Here is a 24,742-nt window from a genome sequence, read left to right as displayed (position 1 = left end):
TTCATGTTACATTTTTTTTCCAACCAAAACTAACCAAAACATTTTTGAATGTGTCTGCCATTGCACACATTTTGAAAAGCAAACCAATCTCTGGTGGAAATTTCCTTTAAACTATGGCCACATATTTTTCCTTCTACAATTGAGTTGACCACAAATTTGCCAATGAACACGGGCCTGAGGGTTGATAATGACTACCATCCAGTATAGGATGCATATTTTTTGGTACAAGGTATTTATTTTGGATATGCTAAAGGCAGTAACAGCTTATGAAGAACTCCTGGACAGATGGTTTTTCTTCTCTACACTCTCTAACTGCAGTACTTCACCCTGTAGCTGCATCAGACACATTGGCATCAGTCTTGATGATCAGTCTTCTGCCTGTGCTCATCCTTAATGGAAAACAAGTACATGCATAGAATGATGATAGCATAAAAAAATCAAAGGCTTCTCATTCAAAGACAAATGGATTAGCACAGCGTCTATGCCAGTGCAAGGGCTCCAGCAAAGCAGACAAAACAGGCAGTCCTGGCTTAACTTCTGCCAAACTGCTGTCCAACGCCCACTCTTCTGGCCAATCAAATACATGCAAGTTAAAATTTCAGGTAGACCACCTGTGTGTGGCTTTGTAATACCCATTGTATGGTTGACCTTTCAAATATTAAGCCAGAGGAGCAAACAAATCCTACCTGAAAGGAGAATTCATAGTGTGATGATAATGATGACAGTAATATGCTACAGCATCATTGTCAGATGTTACTTCCACATCTGGACCAATTCTGGCACACACACAAAAATCTTCCAGCTGTCAGTCAGTACTGGACAATAACAGCTGGAATCTGCTCGGATGTGAAAGTATATGGCATATGGGCCGGACTCGTGGGCCGAGGACCCAGGCATATGTTGGGCCAGAAATTTCATTTTGGTATCTGGAGAGCCACAGAGTTCTGAGCATTTTATTCTCCTCACATCACATGAACATATGGACTGAAAAATAAAACATGATGTGTGTTGTGTGTAGTGTGTTGCTATTTTGTCAACTTCCTGCTGCCTTGAAATAGAAAAATAAAAAAATGTCTCACTGTCATTGTGTTGTTTTACAGACCAGCTGAGGAGCCGCCTGAAGGAGTATGGCCTGGTCACTCCCTTCAGCACCGACTCTCACGGACACTACCTGTCACACCTGCTCTCAGCCACTCATAAGCAGCGCGTCAAGAGAGAGGTGTTTTCTTCTAGTGAAGCTGAACAGAAACTTTTCTTCAACATCACCGCCTTCGGGAAGGAGTTCCACCTCCGCCTGCACCCTAACAACAGGCTGGTGGCCCCAGGTGCGATGGTGGAGTGGCACGACGAGGTTCAAGGATTCGGGAATGTCAGCAACAGTGCAGGTGATGACCCCAGCACAGACACCAACCAGACTGAATCCAGCAATGGGACAGAGAGGATACTGCGACGCGAGCTGCTAAAGACGGATTGCACCTTTATCGGTGATATCTCAGACGTTCCTGGGGCCTCGGTTGCTATTAACAACTGCGACGGACTGGTAAGTCCTCCTCAGTCATAAAGCTCCGTACTCCCCCACCCCCTCAAACCCTGTCTTTTCATTACAAAAGTGCCATGACCTTATCAAGTGACACTAAGGGATTTTAGATATCCGTAACTCCTAACTTTAGCCTTTCTTTACGTCAGCACTCGACATTTTTACAGCACATTGTTCTTGGAGATATTCTTCAGGCGGGCAGACGGAATAGCTTTTTGTACAGAAGTTTGACACGGGTGAGTGGCCATCCATTGCAGCCACAAACCCGATGGATTTTCCCTCCAACCTCTTCCCAACATAAAACACGAGTCCCCTTTGTGCTCCACAAAAGTCTGCAGTCCTATCCTCCCCATCACCCCTCGTAAAACACTTGAACAGTAATTGGGAAATGTCCTGGGCCAAAATCTCCTAGAGTAGGCCAGCGAAACATCTCTGCATCCAAGGAAAGTCTCGGTTAGCCAAAACCAAAGTCCTTCAAATGAAGTTCTCTGCTGCAGACTTTTGAAAAGCAACACAAAGGATGGACCATAACTTTTAATTCCTGTGAGTATAAAATCACCATGTTAAAAAGACATGCTGGTGTTATTTCATCCTTTTATTATAACAGCGTTTCTGCTGAGGAAACTGTACCAACAATGAATTTATCCTGTTAATAAGTACTGTGTGTAGCTGCGGTCAGATATTGCTTAAGTGTACTCTATTCCCTAAGAGGAAACAGGTGTGCTACCCCTGCACTGAATTTCTGCTGAACTGCAGTGTTTTTGTTTTCCCCAGAAGTGATAAAAAGTAAGAGTCATCTCATGTCTTGATCACATTAGTGAATTTCATTTTCATTGAATGGACTGACTAATCTGTGTCAGAGTAAAGCCTTCATTAGAACTTTAAACATGGACTCCTCTTGCTCAGCTCAGTGATGTGTGCCCAAGCATGATGTCAGAAATCAAAAATGCTGCCAATGAGTCGTTTCAGACTAAACTACATTTGCCAACAATGGAAGAATGTTGGTCCAGACTAAAATATCTCAACAGGTAATGGATGGATTTCTATCAAAGTTTGCACAGATATTCATGGTTCCCAGAGGATGAACCCTAATGACTTTGGTTATCCAGTGACTCTTCATGCTGTGGCTCCAGCTTGTCAATTTCATCACTTATCCAGTGAAATATATCTATATATACCAGATGGATTGGTGCAAAATTGTGTAGATACATTCACGGTTCCCAGGATTTTGGGGATTTGAGTAAAATACCTCAGCAACATTAACTGGTCATTATTTCAGTTTGTCCAATATTTTGACCAATACTACTTTTACTACTACTGTTTGACCAAAACAAACCAAACTAATGACAAGTCCTCCCGCTCTGGGGGCCTTAAAAGAGTCATATACCCTTTTTACATCAAAATTAGTGGGTATAAGTGAGAGTGAGCAGTTAGCTGCCGTGCAGACTGGTGAAATGGATCTGTCGTGTCTCATCCTCGGGTTGGTTCGTGTGAGGTGCTTCGCAATCGGTGATTGTGTGTTTTACTTATTTCAGGGCTTCAGCTCACTCTTTCATCCCGGAGTACAGCGTAGCCGTGGTGTTTCTTGTTTAACAGCACCATGCTGGACAGGTGACAGGTCTGTTTACATTGATTGAGCTCTGAAAGATGTCACAGCAGGAAAAGGGGCGAAAATTAGCAGGTTCACCTGGGTGTTGTGTTTACATCATTGCCAATTGATGTTAGCAGGGTTTTTTTCTTTTACCAGTGGAAAAGGGGCTATAGTTGCTCCCGTAATGCATGATAACGTGCTGCACTAAGATGGTGAACGTAGTAAACATACCTACCAAACATCATGGTGACATTAGCATATAGTGGAAATCACTGCTGTGTCTAACTATCGCCTCACAGAGCTGTGAACATGGCTGCATGGTCTTGGTAATAAACAACAATAACAATGGAGGTGCATGAGCTACATCAGGCTGTGGCTGCACAGACAAATTAATTGTTGGCTTTAGTTTCGTCGGGGGGATTTTTGGTGGTAGTAGAAAACAGAAAGTAACACTGGCTTTATCGTTTTAATTAATCTGAATTTGCTGTACCTCTGTGTGCCATGCAGTTTAATCTGTTACACTAAGCTGGAACAGACTATTAGAGTTTAAGGTTGCATTGGTGCTGCTTTTGTAAAGTTTATGTGCAAAACCTGCCTGCAACATCAGCCTGCTCTGCCCCTCACTTAAAAGAGTGACACATTGATATGATGATAGTGAACGGTAGTGAAACATGAAGGCAAAGCGTTGCGTTCTGCATTCTCTTAGATATCAGTGTGTGTGTGTGTCCTCATGATTTGTCTCTCAGAGGAAGGCCAAAAGGTGCTCTGCAGGGGTTCACTTTATTCCCTCCACATTAAAACAGTAGTAACAAGGCAGCACATGTAGAGAGAGGTTCTCACAGACAGGCGTGGGAGTGTGAGGTTTTGACAGTTTTGCTGGCCAGCCAAAAAACTTAAGTGAGGGAGTGTGATACTGACCTGGTGGGAGAAGGTTTTCATGTAATATGAGCTCACTTCCCGGGAAAATATCAACATGTTGACTTACATGAAGAAAGCTGACAGGTATTGTTTTGGGTTTTGCATGAAACTTGAGTCAACCACCATATGACGTCAGAAAAACAACATAGAATGTTTCTCTGCATATGAAGGTCAAAGTCTTAAAGTGAAGAAACTGAAAGAAGAGATCTTAATTAAAAGCTTTTTCTGGAACAACTAACCCCCTGCTAGTGCAAATTACTTTAATAATTATGATAATTAATACAATGAAACAGAGGTTATAAAGTGAGGAAAATCAGTCAATCCAACACAGTTTTCAAGTGTCATCTCCAGCTAATAAGTGCTACACTGGGTGCACCTAAAAAGACAATTTTTATTAAGTAGTATTAAAATGGTGTTGTTGCTATTTTGAGCCCTAAGTTAAGGAACCTCATAATAAAATTTGTGTGGCAATAACAAAATGACTGCTCCAGTCTAAAGCTAAATATGAAAACCAGATTTAAAACTGTCATTTAGACCCGACATGAAATCTAAATAGCATTTTGTGAGGCTGAATGTATGGGAGCAGTTTTGGAGTTCAGCAGGAATAGAGACAGTGGCGTCAGTCTAAATGAGAGGAGACTGAAATGGTAAAAGAGCATTTTCCTGTCTCCAAAGATTCATGGAAAAGGCACTTGAACTTCCCAGTAAACAGGTCATCTTCAGTGGTGACCTCATGTTGCCCTAGAAGGCATAACCAAAAAGTCCAACCATTTAGAGATGCAATGACATTAAATAGGTTATTTTCATTATTGATTAGTTGACTGATTACTTTCTCTATTACTTGTTTAGTCTAAATCTTTTCACTTGGCCTGTTTTTTCCAATCAGCTGTCCAAAGATATTCAATTTAAAGTGATATAAAACACAGGAAAGCTGAAGATCCTCACACAATCCTCAAAGAGTGTTTGTGTTATTTACTTGACTAGCCAATCATCAAAATAGTTGTTGATTAATTTTCTGTTGATTGTTTCCACTCTACAACCAGCACAGTCCACAAACATAAAGAAAACCTCAGGCAAGGTTGTTTAATTCATTCATAGGAAAACTGTAAAGCTGCAACCAAGAGCTACATTCATTATCAATACATCTGACAAAGCATCAATTGATTCTTCAGTGAATAAAATGTCAGAAAACAGCAACTTCATGATTCCCTGGAGCCCAAGTTGACATATTCGAATGCCTTTTTTTTTTTTGACCAACAGTCAAAAACCCCAAAATCAGGAGGGGCTGTGAAACAATTTTTTGCCCTGGGGCTTCTTAGGTTAATCTGGCTATAATTAAGGTCACACTCTGTACTAAATAAAATGAACTCAACTTTAAATTCCTCTCACTGTTTGTGGGAAAATATAAACTATAATAATACCACAGCTATTCTGCATAGTTTGAAAATTTCAACCTATTATTTTATTTAAGCTGTTTCTACTGTAACAACACTCTTTTGACCCATCAGCAGCTTCCATACACTTGGTGTTGTGTTCATCCTGTATTAAAGAAGGAAGGATGTCAAGCTCATGTTAGCCCCATTTGTGACTTTGGCTTACTTTGTGATTCAGGAAAAAACAATGTCTCCTAGAAATTACATTCATACAAAACTAAACTCAATTTATCAATGGCAGCAGAGTCACCGGGAGGTGGTCGGGGTTAATGGTGGGGGTACAAGATACACACCAGCCCCATCAGAAACTGTTGTTTGTATCCACAGTCCTGCCTGTGGTTCAAGCAACAAAAGTAGAAAAGTCGAGGTTTTGGTTAAATATAAATACACGTTGTATCTGAATTCACTGTGAACTTCTTCTGTATTAAAGATCAGATATTTTGGTGGCAAACAAATGTGACAAACATTTTACTGATTTGCAACTTGTCAAATATATAATTAGTGCCACGGGTGCTCAGCTCCGAGGCACTCCTCTACAGCTAGAATAGCTGAGAGGAGTGCCTCGGGGCAGATCTTTTAATATTCCTCATACTTATTATTATTCTTCCGCCAAATTTTGACGCGTAACTTGTCCCGCAGCTTTGAGAAAACCACAGTAATATATACATCAAAATGTGCGTCTTGATCCCGAAAGAGGTGCTATGACTTTTGGTGTTAAAATTCCAATTTTTCCCAAAGTTATTCCCAAAATACTGGGAATAATAATGCATTAGGAATGCATTGGAATTTTTTTTAAAAACCAACAAAATTTCACCTTTTTTCTACAAAATTTCACCTTTTTTCTGAGTCATCTAGCTCTCTCCTACCTGCACGTAGAAATGTGATTCAAACTATAAAACGGAGGAAAACCTCTGCTCTCTCCAAAACACGACAACTGTTTTTACATAACTTGTAAACTTTTCAAACTATGAGCACTCAAAGGAGGAGTGGAAATCACCTTTTCTTCAAAGTTAGAGTGACAGCGTCAGTTGGCTAGAGTGCGCGAAGTAGTAAAAAATAACCTTTATTTTTATTTTTAACTCGAGCTCACGGCCAAACCGTAAAAAGGAGACGAATAATTCTTTCTCAAAATGTAGACATAGTTGTTGGGATTCATAAAATGTAACTTTGACAGGCAGGGTCTGCACAAAATTTAAACAGGGGTGCCGAGTCCGGCAGCAATCGTCTTTTTTTTTCAAAAAAATCTCACTCTGTCTTCGCACTGAGCTTACTCACTCATTTTGAGGAATATCTGAATAAAATAGAGACTGTAAGAAACTTCTGGCTTCAGTGTCTGTCACGGTGTTTTCGCTTTTTGAAAAGAACGGTTTTCTCATAATTTGCAATTGTTTGAAGCCATGTAGAAGCCAAATTCTGGGCAGATTTTCACATTGCCATGGCAACGGCAGCTCCTGACCTGACCTCTGGCACTCAAAATTTCCCCCGGAATTTTCTAGTTAATAACATTATTATTTATTATTACTTCAGTAGGACATTTCCGAGATCACAAAACAGCTTTGAAGATGCAACGAGCTGCTGGATAAATGGTTTTTTAAATTATCATGGGTTTAGATTGCAAATTACAATCTTCCACAAATTGAATATCCAGCCCTGGTATTGTCAGTCGCAACTCAAATGGATGCATGGATGTAGAGGACGCTGTCTTTACAAAAATATAAAATTAACATTTCTTGTTTTTCATGATTACAGTTTTCAACACACACCAAGGTGATGTATATTGATTTAAATGTTAATTTCCATTAGAGTTTAAAAGAATATTTAAGATTGCTGGCTGCCCTTTTCTGTGAAAGAACAGTGCACAATATGAGAACAACCACTTTGTTTCATTCTTTCTGATGTGAACAACAGCGTCTCTGTGTGAAATCCTGAATATAATCTCTAAAAATATTACAATGGCAGTGCCGAGCACATGTCCTAAACAAAGATAATGCCAGTCAGAGTGTAAGTCGGTCCTCTGTACTGCAGGATTTGGCCATTTCCTTTGATTGGAGCAGGAGGAAGCAGTTCATCACTTGGACAGACTCTCCAAGTCTTTCTTCTCTGAGACATTTATAGATGAACCTCGCAGGAGATTCAGGCCTGAAAGGGGGGCCACACAGGATGTGAGAGTTCTGCTTTGTAAATGCTGTTGTGGCAGGATGTCACTTTGAAGACGCCAGCGGCCATCGCAGGTCAGTCGTGTTGCCCAATGGAAAGATGATTTGAGAAGGCTGCTGCTGCTGGACGGTTAGTTATTTAAAAGAAATAGTCACAATTGGAAATCTGAAATCTGGATTTTTTACAGCTCAAATACTTGTTTCTTTCTGGCGTTAAGGATTCTGGTATACACTGTAATCAGAGTCTCATTCCTCATCTTCTCTCCCATTTTTTCTCTTCACTTTCGGTTACCAGTATCATTTCTAAGCTGTCGACATCATTCACTGTAAAATGCTGCAGGAAACTACATGTTTTGAATGTAAAAGAATAAAAATAAGGCACGGAACTAAATCTGGGCGAGTGTCAGTTTAACCTCACCTGCCTTTATTTTTAGAAATAATGTTATTTTGGGATGGAAACCAAAAGGATTTTGCCACATATACTAATGACCTAATGAAATCCTGCTTTATCCAATTTATTAGTTGTTGTTGTTCTGATCATAAAACAGATAAAGTGTAAAACAATCAATAAAAATAGTGCTGACACCTCAAACACAGCTTAATCTTGTGTTGGTAACTGATTAAAATGAACACTGGCATACAGCCCGCAGCTCATTTGTGCTTCTACTCCAAATTTTCTTGTCACTTTCTGTGACCGGAGGCATTTTCTCTTCTGTAAACATCACAAGAGGGATTCATTTACTCTAAATTGCAATGACCAGTGCTCTGAAACAACAGGAAACAACATATTCAGGATGTTGGGACATGAAATCAATTTAAATTGACATGTCCTTGAAAATCAACATCCTCTCCTCTCCTATCCTATCCTATACTACACTATACTATACAATACTATATTTTTCAATGGATAGTTTGATTCTAAAACAAACAAAAGGCCAAAAACAGACAATGATACAAAAATCTAGATAAAGTCTGGCTACTGGCAGCTCATTTTCTTGTGTAGTCTCTGGCCATTTCTATTTTCCCTCTCTGTTACTGGAGGTACTTTCTGATCTGTCTAAATCACAAGAGGACTTCATTTAATGTAACCTTAATGACTGGAAACAACAAATGTAGAATAATAAAATCTGGTTAATAATAAGTTCAGAATTATCTGACTTGTCGTTGTTTGGTTGAAAATCTGGTCAATCAAAATGACTACACAATACTGAACTGACAGTCAGTAACTCATTTGTGCATTTCCTTCCAAATTTTCTCTTCGCTCCCTTTTTCTGGAGGCATTTATTGTAAAATATCATAATCACTGCTCTGTTACAACAGGAAACAAAACGCATTTTAGATGTTTGAGACATAAGATGAATAAAATCATGAAAGGGTAAAAAATTGGGAGTTAAAATAAGATAAAAATGAGTTTTAAAAAATGTATTATTTCAGGCTAAAAATCAGTGAAAACCAAAATGTGATTAGCCTACACTTCACTGCTAAATGTACTATACAGTTAACTTTACTTTTTTTGCTGCTGTAATGCAGAACACGATCATCCTTTGTGTTGTTTGCAGCCTAAATCCAAAGCATGCAGGACTGCGTAACTCAACATCAAACACTCAGCAAACCAGTGGTTGCTGATGAAAAAGCCTGTCGTTGAGGGCCAGTGGTCTTTGATCTCAAGTGGTAGCCCTAGCCCTAGCTAGGTGTGTGTTTTACTGTTTCTTAATTATAGCCAGGCTGCTGTCTGGAAGTCTTTACTGCAGCAGGCAGGCAGCCTAACTGCTGAATGCTTATGAGGCAGATACTTTACTTCAGCAGCAGCAGCAGCAGTGTGGGGGTGCAGCCAGGGTGATCTTTGCTGACCTGTGTGGGAGACAGCCTTCATGTTGCATGAAGAGAAACAAGGGAGAGAGGTTTCTTGATAAAACCTGATGAAACATATCAGCGCTGAGCTCTGGTTTCTGCCTCGTTTATGTGTAGACCAGAAATGAATGTGTCAGGGTCACAGTAGAGGGCACATTCAAATAGAGTGGAAGAGCCAGAATCTCCCGGCCCATTAGACCATTTATTTCTCATGTTCACTCCAGTTATTCTTGATTTGATTAATGCTTCATGCCCGGCTGATGTTTTTTTTTCATTTTTTTTTTCAAATTCCACAAATTAGCATCCAGCTCCTATTAACACCCACCTACCTTCATGGGTGGTCTGCCTACATTCAAACAAATTGACTATTTTACATTGATGTGATGAATTTGCACATGTAAAAGAACCAAAGAATCTTACATACTGTTGATTGAATTCGGACTCATCTTTTGGTGATTTAGTAGGAGGACCGGGACAGGAACTTTGTAGGAGATCAATTTCAAGGATTGATGAGACTGATAGAGTGCCAGTTTGCTTTAAAGGTATGGCGATGGGATATTAAGATAGGGCTTTCTCTTTGATTTGACCTCCATTACTAAAAAGGATGAGCCTAATCTTTTGATGCATTTATTTAGAATTGAAACAAACAGTTGATTAAAAAATTTGTCAACTGACAGAAAATAAATCAGCAATCAGTATATACAGTATAATTAATTTTATAATTTTTATAATTATAATGAATAATTATGTTTTTTGGGGGGCTTTTGGCTTTTAATTGATGGTTATTTGTGTCCCCTGGTGGTGAGTGGAACCATGGATGTTGCAGTTATGTGGTGTGCGCTGCAGCCATATTTGAGTTCTTCTTTAGGAAATTGTGATGGCCATTTTTAATTTTTTTCTTAAAAGATCAATGGATTAACTAAGCAGATAGTCAAAGTAATCATTAGCTGCAGGTCTATTACATTAAGTATGTTACATTTTCATATTCATGTAACTTTTAATACATCTGTCAGTCCCAAGGAAGTTCTGCACAATCCTCAGTCCCACAGGCTGAATAGTAGGTCGTGAAGGGTTAGCATGGTCAAGATGATCAAGGCCTTTGTGAAAAAAAAAAAAACTTTCTGAATGTTATACATATGGAAGAGTGGTTCGCCTTGAATTATCTCTGATATTTGCATGGGAACGAGGGATGCTGGTGTTTAGGTCTTGGCTAATCTCAGTGATCTTCTGCTGAGAATCACCACAGTCTGGTGTGGTGCAGAAACTCTCTTTGATGCTCTTTGATGTATGTGTGGATCTTTTATGAAGACACATTAGTCCGATAAAGATCCAAAAACTTTTAACCCTGTACCCATCTTCTGTATCCTATACATGTGAAGATGAAAGTGCAGACACACAAGCTGGTCTGAGCCGGAAATCTTCAAAACACGGGACTGTCTTTTTGGAAATAGTTTAGTAGTTTAGTTTTTGGAAATATGGGCTCCATGAAGGCGCTTGCTTCCGTTTACAGGATCTAATGACAGTGTTTGATCCTTGAAACACACCTGGTCTCTTTGGAAGGTTCCAGTCAAGGGACAGTGGTTTTACAAGTACAGTACGTTCGTCATAAACAGTTAGGAGAAGGAGGGACGCAGGCTCAGCTGAGGATGGCTGGTTATATCAGTCCTGTTTCTTTTTTTCTCATTCACGTGGATGAAACCTACAGCACATGACGCTTTAAAAATAAGGATTAGCGCAAACAGAAAAGGAATGCAGCTGACCTCGAGATGCCAGGAGTGTGTATGTGTACTGTATCATCCTCCCATTCCTACTCCTACATGACTCTGGTCTCTCCTCATGTACACTAATGTGCTCACAGGGTTCCCTTGTCAGAGAGTTGCTGGTTCGCATGCTGCAGATATTTCATTGTGGGGTCGTTACCCTGAAAGGCAAAGAGGGGGAAGCTTCTCATGTCCGAGGTATTTTTGGACATAATCTCTCCGTCTGTTTCTTGTCCAGACACGTTGAGCATAAAGACGATCGAGGAAATTAACGATCTGCTTCTTAAACTGATCTGAGTAACTCCCTCACACTGTTATAAATTACATAATGGGTGATGGAGCTTCAGGCTTCAGAAACATTTGAACTTTCAATTAATTTTCCTCTTAGTCTTCAGATGTTAACATAGACAAGACATTGAGCCACCAGTGAGTTTGATCTCACTTTTTGTACTGATGCTGGGCTTGTGTTGAGAACCATCAGAGTTTTTAGCACCAAAGTGATTTAATTATAGTACATCCAGTTCATTTGGCATACTTTTACTGGCACCAGTTTGACGAAATGTAAAGAAATATAGCTTAAACCACCATTAATGGGCTTTTACATGGTGTAGCTCTTCTGTCAGCTTTTTTGGTTTTTGTGTTGGTTCCCAAATAGCCCTGTATGCTGATGTTAATATGTTTCCATTTTCATACAAAAGCTGAATTTCACACTCAGCTGATAAAATGTGGAAAAAAAACTTTTCACTTTAAAACACAAAGACATGGCTCTAGATAGGATTTAAATTACAGGAGGACCAGTGAGTTTGCTGAAAAACAGTAGATAATTTAAGCTATAATTATTACAGGGGAAGGGGGTGGGAGAAATATTAGCTACCCACACACACACACACACACACACACACACACACACACGGTCCAAACTGGATAACAATGACTGACAAGGGCAGGTAATATGAAAATCACCTCACCTCGCCCCCACAGAAACAAATCCGACAAAACCTTACTTTTTTTTTAAGTCACACTCTCCACTTTGGTTGAGACTAAATTATCTCAACTACTATCAGATGGTGAACATACACCTGCTTAACATCAGCTTGATAGCACTGCAACTGTGAGCTGTGTTGAGTTAGTGTTCAGCCCAAAGTACAGGCCTCATAGAGCTACTGTGGCTGTAAACTCTTAGACTTGTTATGCAATGCTTTCACACTATTATACTCTCATACTGTTACACTCTGTTTATATTGAGACAGATGAAGGCTTTGTTTACAATGTGAACTGCGTGAAGCTCGGTCCACAAGTGATTGTGTGTTTGTCATTGTTTATTATAAGTACTGTGCTGCTAAAAACACCCCACTGCACGACATTAACGCAGTAGAATCAGATCTGTAAACTGACTGAGATTTTGGTTTACTGCACTATTTATACTGAGGTACCTTCTTTCTCTGGTTGTATTAAACCATTGCAGGCAGTGTTGCAAATAAAATTGCTCATGGTAATTTCCATCATTGTGATGAAACACCTTGATTTGGCAGTTATGTAATCCACATAATTAGCCAAAAATGGACTTTCCAGTCTTATTTTTAATATTTAAACATCTCACCCTCATTATTTTCTACTTTTCCAGTGTTTTATTTTAAATACTGTATGTTGATCCGCAAGATGATATATTTGTGGTTTTAAGAACCAAAAACCATCTCAGTGTAGTTTTACATCTCCTCTCTCAGGCTTCTCTCTGGAGCTCTAGTAAAAACAGTTCGGTGAGCCAATCAGAAGAGAGGAGGCTCTGAGCCTCTCTTCTGATTGGCTGTCTGTTGTCCAAATGATCGAATAAAAATATTGCGGATTTCAGGTAAACACTCAAAGAAACCAAATCCTGCAAGGTTTGGATGGTGGGTCCAGGTGGGTGGAGCTTGGGTCATAGCTGAGAGCGGTGACTGCTTTGTTGTGACATCACAAAGTTACAGAAGTCCTGACGGCTCGGTTTAAGGCTCAGTTTCTGAATACAGGCTGTGTGCATTTCTCTGTGGACTAAGTGCTTTCATTCTTAAATAGTATTAATATAGAACCTAGACCTGCTTCATAATCAAAGATGGCATGGAAGTCTGACTTTATACAATTCAATACTTTAATCAAATCAATATTTAAAACTGCACCAATTCTCCTCAGTACATCTGCACATGGTGTTCAAAACATCTTGGAGATCTTGCCACAGTTCCTCTTTAGTCTGTCTCAGTTTGTTCAGGTGATCTCCATGATGTTGAGAGCAGGGCTCTGTGGGGGCCCAGACCACCTGTTGCAGGACTACTTTTTCCTCTTGTCTCTGAAGATACAATTTTATGACTCTGGCTGTGAGTTTTGGGTCGTTGTCATGCTGCAGAATGAATCTGAGACTGATCACATTCCTCCCTGATGGTATTGCGTGATGAAACTTTTGCACAGCACTGTAGGAAACTGCCACAGTGGAATCTATAACTAACTTACAGCAAAAATAAAATAGCAGCCACTAATTTCTTTTTTATTTTAAATGTAATTTTGCAGGGACAAAAAAATGGAAAATGACATCCCTCTTTATTGTCATTGCCCTGCTGACAGATTGTGATTTGAGCGTTCAAACAGAAATCTGTTTGATTTGGTGCCACATGTCCCTGTGGCTCAGAGCTGCATGCAGGTTTTTCCAATCCCCGTTGATTAGTGAACATGAGATCTGTGTCACATGTGAGATGGGGGGAAAATCAAATCTGACTTTGGGCTGCGCACTTTGTGCTGCAGCATGAAGTATATCTACATACTACGAACTACCAGCTTTTGTTTCATCATGATAAACAAACTGTAAGCTGCCTGGAAATGCCTCAAAGCAACCATGAAATACAGCTTTAGCCTCACTCGTTTGTTTCCATGAAGCGGGACAGCTGGAACAAAAACCTCCTCTTACCCTGTGTTGCATGAAGGAGGATTGGTTTTTTTTTTGTTTTTTTGTTTGTTTTCAGCAGGTTTTGGCAGTTGCACCGACCAGTTGACTGACAGACAGACAAAGACACAGCTGACCTGAGAGCAGCACCGAATGGATGTCTGACTGTCGGTATTAACCTTTACCACCCCGGCGGCTCTGTAAAACTTGACGCTCTCTTAATGTGTGTCATGTTGCATAATCGGCTCTGCCAGCCAAAAGGGTGAGGCACTACTGTGTCTGTGGTGTGTGCGAGACTCTCAAATGTAAACACACTCCAGGCCTGATGGGTAATGCATCAGTCGGAGTATTCTCTCAGAGCAAAAGCCTGCCTGTTTTTGGGAGGACATTTTAACTGAAATGCTCCCTCTTCTAGTCCTGCACTGTCAGTCCAGCCGGGCAGGGCAGCGCTTCCTTCTTCAAACTTCTCCGGCAACACTCGCCCGAGGAAATGTTTACAATGCCGAGATTCATGAAGAGTGACAAAATTCAGTGGCCTAAACTTTTGGCCTCGGAGACATAAAAGCGCATTCTGGACGCGCACAGCTCCTGACATATCTGGAGCTGCTGTGGAGAGGGGATGGGGTGGGGTGGGGGGAGCAAAGAAAATATCCTTTTTGATTAGAAAAAGAAAGTCGGCCAGTTCCTCTTTGCAGTGAACTGTAGTTGGGCACAAGAGTTTTATTCACTAATAGTTCTTAATGTTCCTTGTTGACTTAGCCAAGGCTTGTTGCAGAGGCTTGACCCCAGAGCTGTTTGGGTATATGGTTTGAGGTACAGGAGGGGAGGCACACCAAGATATGCAAAGCCAAGCTATTTCGTCCAAGTTTTCTCCTCAGCAGTTGAGAGTTCGGTTCAGTGTGTGCTGCCGGGGTGCTTCTATTGATATTTATGTGTTTAAACATTTTTATTCATGACCTATATAAACTTGAGAAGAGCCCACATTTTCTGTTGTCGTTCCTCCTTGGACATTGAGAGCCATTCACCGGCGTGAGGTTTTTTTAATTTTTTATTTTAAGTCAAAGTGCGGACTCCTCGCCACCTCCTCAGAGCCGTCAGTAAATGTTTGCTCTGTTCGGTGAAGCTGCTCAAAAAGACAGACCCAAAATAAATTCTTATATTGTTACTCCCAAGTGTTTCACCTTTCAATGCCCTCCACTCTGCTTTCAACAACAAAAAAAAACTCTCCTAAATTTCAATTCATTATCTGTCAGGTGTTTGTTTTTGACTTGCTGATATTTTGTTCTTTTCAAAAACTCTTTAGAAAGCTATAAACTCTGCCTAATCACATCTGAGCTGAACTTAAAATACAGAAATGCAAGAAAAATGAAAAGGTTTTAGGGTGTTAATAAGAGGAAATACAGTATAGTTTTGCACATTTCTTGTTATTATTGTGAAGCATTCTCAAATATAGTCTCTATTTCTTCTCCAAGGGATTGAAGACTCCCCCCCCCCCCCCCCCCCCCCCTCCGCAAATCACAAGAAATTAACTTGTGTATTTTTTTCCCTTAAAGTTCCTTAAAGGATGGGGATGAAAATGGCAGGTAATGATGACGAAGGTTTGCTCACATTTTTGAAAGCAAACACACCTTTGAACAACACCGAGGGTGAAAGGTGGCAGTGTCCTGGCTGAATCCAGACCTTTTTTCAACGCTGCAGTACCTCAACTTTTTTTTTTTTTTTTTCAGCGAAAGCACGTTCATACCGACCTCCTTAAGAAGTTTAGACTGAAAGAGACTGTTTTTGAAAAACTGGAGCCCTTCAGCTGAATCCCATATGTTTTTTTTGGCAGACGAGTGCTGTCTGCTTGGCCGGGGCTGATGTTGGGGATATTAAACTGATGGAACACAGGACTCTTGATCCCTTTTTCTTCTTTTTTTTAATTCTTTTTTTTTTTAAGGGGTTGTTGTGTTTAGGTACCAACTGGCTGAGCCTCTATCAGACACCTGCCATTGTCTCCTCTGATACTGGATATTACTGAACACTGGATGATGAAAAAATGTGCCACTGTGAACCCTCCAGAAAGCAGAGGTATTTTTCAGGGTTTCTGAAAGTCTTGCGTAACGTGATGTGCGTTTTTCAGTTTTTCAGTCAGTTTTTCATACTAATGATGGGACTGATGCCAGATAATCATCTACAAGGCATTTTATCTCACGCACTCTCCCTTTCAGAGACAGCTGGAGATGTATTTTCCTGATGTTTTTTGTTTGTGAAAGAGATTCCTGGATGATGATTTTGGAGTAGTTTATATGAGGATGAAGGGGACGTGTGATTGCTGTGTGTGCACGTCTGTTCAGATTATCACATAAACAAAAACATCAGCTGACCTGAAATTGACCTTGGTTATATTCAGCAGATTGAATTAAATCTTGAGTCATTGGAACAACAGACTGGTTTGAGGTTAAACTCAGTATCTCCTATTGTTTGCCTGTTCTATTTGAAACACAGCCTTATTTAAAGGTGCAATAAGTCAGTTTTTACTGGCTTGTGGCGCCACATGACTCTCAGGGCTTCAACTTATAATTGTTTTTATTATCCAATTAGTCAATTAATCCAGTGGTGCCCAACCTTTTCAGTTTGCAAACGTTTGTCGGTCCCTCGTCAGTCGCGGCCCTGGATCAGCAGTTAGAAGGAGTGGTAATTAATTAATCAATCAGTTCATACTTTTTAACATTAATCAAGTGTGTTCACATACTTTACAGAGTGGTGGCCTTTAAAGGCATGACGACAACTCTTATTGCACCTCTGCACCAAGTACAAATCTTCCAGCTCTCTGATGTCCAAATGTGTCAAATGTCCATTACAGGCCGCTTAATCTGTGCCAGGGGCCAGATCATGGACGTCAGTCTGCAATTGACCAGCAGTCATTACCAGGTCTGCGGTTTAAGTGCCTCTTGGCCTGATTTGAAGTGTTTCTATAGTGAGTCAATGCAAGGCAATGATGAAGCCTTTCATCGTAGTGACCCAACTAAACTGCTTCATTGATTAAAAAAGAGAGGAGACATGACAGAGAGGACGAAGGCAGCACTGGTTGTGGAGCTGCGCTGTAGAAGATTTCCCCGGTCAATATACAATGTTGATTCTTAACCCCCTGGAAACAGGTGTGAAGTCCTTTCAGTGCCATGCATGAAACTATAAAAGCCACGTCAACAGATTCCTCTCCATGACAACTGAGAAAACTGATGAAGGCGGTGTGAGATAGTGGGAAGCTCACTTTGTTCAAAAACATTTTCTTATTCCATTTTCCAAATTATTTTGTACATGGTTTTTATTTCTTGTTGTCCAGAGCCCACCCACTTGATTCAGCTGATCTTCAGTCGGTTGACTGGGTTCAACAGTTTAATAGTTTAATGTGCCAGAGACCAGATGATGTGAATATATGAGCCCTCAAAATGCATTAAAATATCCTGACTCATGATATTAGCTCCATAAATTAGGGACTCAAGTTCAGTTGGGTTAAGATTATTCACAGGCTTAAAGTACTTGGAATGAGACAGGAACATCCTTAAACCAGGTTTCTAAATTAAAGCTTGAAACTACAACAATGAATCTGTACATTTTTAATTCTGTAACTCTACTCTTGCATGTTTTAAATATCTAAAACCCTGCTAGTAAGGAAGACGAGGTTCTCTATATTTCACCTGGATGAGACTGTTCACTTGATTTGTCACTTCCTGTGAGCCATGAAGGCAACAGTGCTAACCGCTGGTCTCAGACGGTCAGGCTGTTGTTGAGAGATAATTACATTACATTACTCTGGCTAAAATAATCAACCAGCAGTTGTCCATATTACTTTTCTTTACAGGGTTCCTGTGTGAGTCAACAGTCCTCTTTCATTACTTCTTTTATTAGTTTGTTTTTGCTGTATTTTTGCCTCTAAAAGCAGCTAATACAGAGAGGATGATGTTGAGATGAAGATATATAAGGGCTGTACTTTAATAGAATTTGATAGCACTGACAAATTAAATATTACTATAATACTAATGAGTGCCTATAAATTGGATATGAAATTTCTGACATGACATCGCTGACTGATTGTCAGTATTATGGTGAATCCTCAAGTACAGCAGTATCGACTTTATTGATTAAAAAAGTTTGTGGCCTTGGGCAAATCACATTGTTCAATAATAACTGTATCATAGAGGTAAGGTCACAGTGACAATCTTCTGCGACTGCTCTGATCCACCAACACTGGAGACGAGCTGCAGCGAGGTAGGGGCTCTAATGAAATTTTCTGCAAATGCGTGCTCGGTATTATTTGCCCCCAAACACAGCAACAATTTTCACATGAGGACTGCTGAGCTAGAAATGTTGCATGTAATATTTCTACACCAGTGTGCAGTGTGTAACATTGTTGGCTATAGAGTCATATTTTGATCATTTACTACAGTACACCGTGTACTCCTTTCTCTTCCTGTATGTCAGAGAGAATTACTCTTACTTGAGGTTAGTATCTAGTTATGTTTGGTAAAGGTTGGATGCACTCAGTATTGTGTCTACACATAAATGAAGCAAAGTCCTTGCTGAATCTAACTCACTCTAAATGGGCAAATTTTTGGAAGGGCAGGACGGAGTTAAATTACTTTGCATATGCAAAACCAAAGATTGAGTTTATAGCTGCACGGCTCTTGGGATAACCAAGTACCTGTCCATTCTCGGGGGTGTCACCTGGTTGGTCCAGACTGAAATATCCCAACAACCACTGCAATGAGGTGCACCACTTGTCCAGCACATGAGTTTATGGCAGGATACAGGGGCAGGGGGTGTCATACTCCAGGTACTATTTTCTGACATTTTACAGACAAAACGATTCATCAAGTAATAGAGAAATCAATTAATCAACAATAAAAATAATAATTAATTGCAGCTCTAGTTGTTTTGTAGCAGAGTATGAGCCAAGTTCAACATTTTCCTGTTTTTTCATTCAGAGCCCTCTGCATTGGGTACGATTGAAATAAATGCATTTTTTCACTGAATGCTAACATCTATCGCAACACTAACTTTATGGTAACGTAGCATGCTAACAAGCTAAATGTTAATTGCCTCAGGCAGCTGCATGTAATCTGTCTTCCTCTTGCGCCACCCTCAGGCCAAACTTAACTTTTTTTGCTCCACTAGTGGTAAAGATGTATATATAATAAATGTGTCCTTCCCTTTTTTGCCCATTCAACATCCTGGCCCTGGAGATTATAACAATTTCTAACAAAGTGAAATTAGTTTCTGAGTCATCCCCTTCCTGGTGCATTTGAGAGTGTTAATTGGAAAGAACAAGGAAGAGAGAAATAAATGCCTTTTCTTGAAATGTCTCCACTCAAAGGATAGATGAAAAATTCATTTAAGGAAAGCTGCTGTTTCCAGTTGCTGATGTCTCCATTCAGTCAAACTGGTGAGAGCTCAACGCTTCCTATGGTTGACACAGATACTGAGACGCCTCGCTCAGTGAGACGTGAGGGATTTTGCTTTGTTAAGACACAGCGTGTGTTTCTGTTAGATGTTCACATACCACTTTGGTTTCTTTTTTTAGAGGTTTACATAGCAAAGTAGACATTTAATGAGCTTTTCTTTTTTGTGTGTTTTTGTCATAAACAAGCTCAGACAAAAGCTTTAAAAATCACGGAAACAACCGATATTGACATTGCATCGATTAGGGCTTTGCTGTGCTTGCCCACTTTTTATTCTCAGAAGTTGAATGAAAAAAGCTGAAAGAAAAACAGCATCCTTCAATAAAAGTGCAGACAGCGTTGATTGTGGTATACACAGGTAGATCTTAAAAAGTCTCCTGTTATGTCTCATTGTGTGGAGTGGCTTTGATTGCTCAGTCTCATTACACACACTCTTGAAGATGACGTTGGTTTTTAAAGTTAGACCTGGTCTCTGCCACATCTTAACAAGGACGCTGCCTTTTTCAGCTGCTCTGACAATTCATAAGATGGTCAGAATTAAACAGCACTGGGCAGAATCACAACTTTTACCCAATTATCCCTGTGTTTCTTTATCTGCACAGCCTCAGCAGCCTTAATAGGCCTGCACCTTAAAGCTCCCATATGGTATAAAGGTAGATGTCCATGTCTTCTTTGATTATAAACCAGATGAGATGTTTTTTTGTTCTTAAAACCACAAATATATCCCCTTGTGGATCAACACTTCTGACCTGTTGAACTTTCAGATCTCAGGGTTTTTCATCTATTAACAGCTTCTGATGCTGAGGTGTTACTAGGATGTCATCTTTGGGTGTGCATATGGATTATTTGGGTGGTCAACAACAAAAATGTTACCTTTCCTAAATAGGGTATGTAAACAAGGGCGTAGTTTAATTTTGAGAAGTGGGGGGGCTGATCACCACTGGCCCATGGGTGGGGCGCTAGTTGTCATTATAACTTAAAACATTGTTTTAATCAAGTATTAAGATTCATACTTAAAGTTTGAAGTGCTCTATTAACAATGTTTTCAGACGTAAGCTATATAGATAGCTTTCAAGTTAGAAACTCCAAAATAAATTCTACTTTAGTCAATGTTGACAAATGACTTCCATCTCTTTAGCACAACTCTAGTACTCTTCTCTAGTGGTCATTTAGTCATAACTGAGTACAATAGGCCAACATCAGAGTGTGAGTGTGAAGTAGATACAGTAATGTTTGCACAATGAAATGAACATAACACAATTTTGGCAGATGCTTGCTAATAGCTGTTTAACTTACAACTTATTAACTTAGACTTAACATGAACTTAGTATTAAACAAGGGCTTCCCATTCACGTCTGTATTTATGCATACGCTTTCGGGAGCAGGAGCAGCTGCAGACATGTCTGGCTGTGAGAAGACTCGCTGCTAACCAACCAAACTATTGAACGCTATGGGCAGGCGGGTACTAGCCGTAAGGCTGAATGCGGGTGGGATGGTGCTGCGTTCAATGCAACCAGAAATACGGGACAATCTGCACAATTCCGTATTTTAACAGGACGGATGGTAACCCTATGGGCAGTGGATTCCTCTGAGTGGGCAAGGCTCATCCCTGAGTGGGCAATGTCCATCCCAGCCCACCAGCAGACATGCCCCCGTTCTGCTCTTCTTTCTTGACTCCTACTGCAGCTACATTCATGGAATCAGTGAACGAGAGCGAGGTTTGTTGAACTCATTTCAGTTTAAATTAAAATCCTGTATGCCTCCGAGCTCAGCTGCTGTCAACGTGCCACTCTTAAGGTGAATTTGTTTAGCTGCGAGCTGAGGAGTGAGGTGGGAGATGAGCTAAGAGTAAATAAGGGAGAAAAAACTAAGTGACAGTATGTGGATACGGCTGGAAGAATTCAGGCCGGATAATCAGCTCGCCTTGGCTCTTAATACTGGTGCAAGGGAAGAATTGATAATTGGTCCATCACCTGGCAAACTGCAATACAGGCTGAAAAAAGTCTGCTGACATGCAGAATATTTCTAATCTGTGTCTGCAGGTGTAAAATAAATGCACAAAATAAGCCGAGGAAGAAAATCTCCAGTGCAAATAGGTTTAAGTTAACAAGGCAATACAGCAACAAGAAACACTTGATGTTGTTGAAAATGTTCCCACACATGAACATTTTCAACGTTACTGTGGTTTATATTGTCTGGTGCACAGTTGTCGAAGAGGTTCATGGCAGCTTTTGGCTTCTTTTTTTCAATTACAAATTAGTCCGATGCAGGCACAGAGCCATTCACATCTAAAAAAAGCTATTGTATGCAAATCAACTTGCAGGAGATGTTGCTCACTTTGACAAGGAGGATGTGTCAAAAACTACTGTATCTCTCCTGTTTTGTATTCCTCTCCTGCTCCTCCTCCATTCAAGTTCTGATAACCTCTAGCTGTCATCATAGCCATCAAATCCAGATTTCTTTTGAATAAGAAGAGAACGTCCCGCTGTAACTCGGGTCCCCAGGAAACAGATGTTCTTTCAGTATGTATCTTTATCCTCTCCGCTGTGAGTTTGCTGGCAACATGCTCCATACATTCAAGGCTTTGTTGAGATTCCATTGCATAAGCAACATGTGGTTGGTTGGTTGTTAAAAAAAGAAAAATCTTCATCGCGAGTCAGTCAGTGGAGCCATCGTCTGTCTCCCACGTTGTCTTTCAGTTTGCATGTTATTTGGAAAAAGTCAGCGTATGTGCTCAGAGGTCAGATTGTTGTTTGTGATATTTACTTTGAGATGTGCGGAGATTTTTAATAACTGTAGGTGATTTTGATTCTCAATCTAATCTTCCGAGGTAAAGGACCCACGTGCATGGTGAAGACATGGTGCCAATGATAAAAGGTGAAATTGTCATTGTTTTTGGTTCGAACTCTCCTACTGTCATGTTTTGATGAATGGCACCAAGGGTTTTCTTTTTTCTTTTCTTTTTTTGATCTCATGCAGGACTAGATCATCCAGGACAATGCATATGTAAATGCACGAGCATGTTGGTGATCTTATACACATTCCTCCCAATTGTAGAAGGCAGTAATGCAAAAGTGTCATGCATGCAAGCCGAAACAAAGTGTAGAGTCAATGGTAGCTAGGCCTGCATAATAAATTGTGTAAATGTGGAATGATACATTAAATGAAACCTCTAACTCTGGCCACATCTATCAACTGAAACAGCAATGCACCAGCAAAAGATGGGAAAGAGGAAGACTGCTAGCTGATGTAAGCATGGATGTAGACAATGCACATTTCAAAGTTAAATAAAGAAAAGTTTATTAGGCCGTGAGGATACACATAACTCAACAGGGTTCAATTAGACAGGTGTATCCAGGTCTCAAGGGTGTGTTAGCAGCTCATTCTACCATGTTAATGTTAAAACAGAGGTAAGTCAGTCATAGGTCAATTAACTTAGTCCCAGGCAGGGGATGTATTTATTGCACTTGAGGATTGTAGCTCCTCATGTCAGCATCCATGATGGGAGATAAAGCCAGGTGGCAGTACCACTGGCAACTTAAATAATTCAGTTTTCGTGTCAATATCAGAACTACGTGAGCATATTTTTGCAAGAGGTAAACCTGGCAGTGCTGCCAGAAGAAATCTGGTCCCTTTAACTTGCATCAAACCAGACTAATGCTGCATTATGATCTCAGGAAGTGGCAGTGTACATTGGGGATGATCATGTCTTTCCCCTGCTGCAGTAAGTAAGAGGTCATCTGGATGCCGAGCATGTACTCTGATTTCATTTTCGATGGCAGCCTGTTCGTCGAAGGGCAGCACATCTCGGGACATGAATATTCTGTTAATGTGTTCATTAGCTGCAGCAGAGATACTCAGTCACTCAATATCAAAGTTACATGTGAACTTGAATAAGAGCTTAAATTGGAGTCTGGCCAACAGCACATGTAAAGCGAGAGAGAGAGAGAGGGGAGGGTGTTCGGTTGATCTGGGACTGTGGGAGTTGGAAATGAGTTCAGCATGCGTGTTGATTGCAAAGCACCATATGTGCACAGTCTGACAGCGTGTTAGTGAGGAGGCCAGAGCGAGGTAAGGCCTGAAGAGCTGGAGCGAATTCCTCTGGAGGTGTGTGAGAGGTGGCTCTGTTTGTGTACAGGTGCACAGTAACTGCACTTTTTTCTGGCTCTCTAATGGATGAACGTGACTGTTGAACATTAAATCATTAGTGTTCCTCCTGTCTCACTGGAAGCCACTGGTGTTTGCAAGCAGCAAAGTGACAAATGTTCTGAGCGCTGCGTGGCATAGATGGGCAGATTAAACATATTTGCATTTCACATGTATGACCTTGATGAATCAAAACATTACACAAGGCTGAAGCTTTATTGGCATCCTCAACTGCATTTTCTGACATTTCTGAAGGCAACATTTATATGTGTACAGGGAAAGAGCACAGTAATTACAGAAAATACATTTACATGCTTAAGCAGAATTCCATCGACCATATGTTGTGCTCTGATGCAGATTTTTCCCGGCCTTCACACATGTGACAAATGCTTTGGCAGCTTAATTTGGATTTGATGAGGTGTGCATTCAGTTTGGTTGTACATTATTGTGTTACCTGGACAGTGTGAGCCTCTATATACACCCCAAAGTGCAGGCATGACTGGCCTCATATTGCAGGAAATCTGAGGGTGGCAGGTAGCCATCACAAGCCAATTTTGAATCAATGTGTCACTAATCATATAGAGCTTTCTGGTCGCCACCTGTAGTTGTTGGGTGACCAGCTGATAATTGCAAACAGAGACAAAGTTGCAAATGCACAAGGGGAAGTGGAGAGTAATTATAAAAAACGCCTATAGATGATTTCGCAGAGTAGAATTCCATCGACTGTATGTTGTGTGTTAATGCAGCTTTAGCCGGCCGTTACATGTGTGACACCTGCTTTAGCACGTTGTTTGGATTTGATTAGGTGTACATCCGCTTTGTTTGTACATTATTGTGTGAGCTGTACAGTGTGAACCTTCATATCCCCCTTAAAGTGCGGGCATGACTGGCCTCATATTGCAGGAAATCTGAGGGCGGCAGGTAGCTATCTCAAGGCAATTTTGAACCAATGTGTCACTAATGGTATGGAGCTATCTGGTCGCCGCATGTAGCCGTTGGGT

At 40.4% G+C, this 24,742-nt stretch overlaps 1 protein-coding gene across 1 annotated transcript in view; it reads left to right on the top strand.

Annotated features, from left to right (window-relative positions):
- The window catches only part of adamts3 (ADAM metallopeptidase with thrombospondin type 1 motif, 3), a 139,284-nt gene that overhangs the window by 5,688 nt on the left and 108,854 nt on the right, over positions 1 to 24,742 (top strand). The window contains exon 3 of the mRNA XM_056377414.1: positions 1,101 to 1,540. Coding sequence (XP_056233389.1) covers positions 1,101 to 1,540 — 440 coding nt within the window. The remainder of the gene's footprint in view (positions 1 to 1,100; positions 1,541 to 24,742) is intronic.

Source organism: Seriola aureovittata, chromosome 5, assembly GCF_021018895.1.
Source record: "Seriola aureovittata isolate HTS-2021-v1 ecotype China chromosome 5, ASM2101889v1, whole genome shotgun sequence".
Taxonomy (NCBI): Eukaryota; Metazoa; Chordata; class Actinopteri; order Carangiformes; family Carangidae; genus Seriola; species Seriola aureovittata.
Note: the sequence above shows the minus strand (reverse complement) of the source record. Positions and strands in the feature narration are given on the sequence as shown.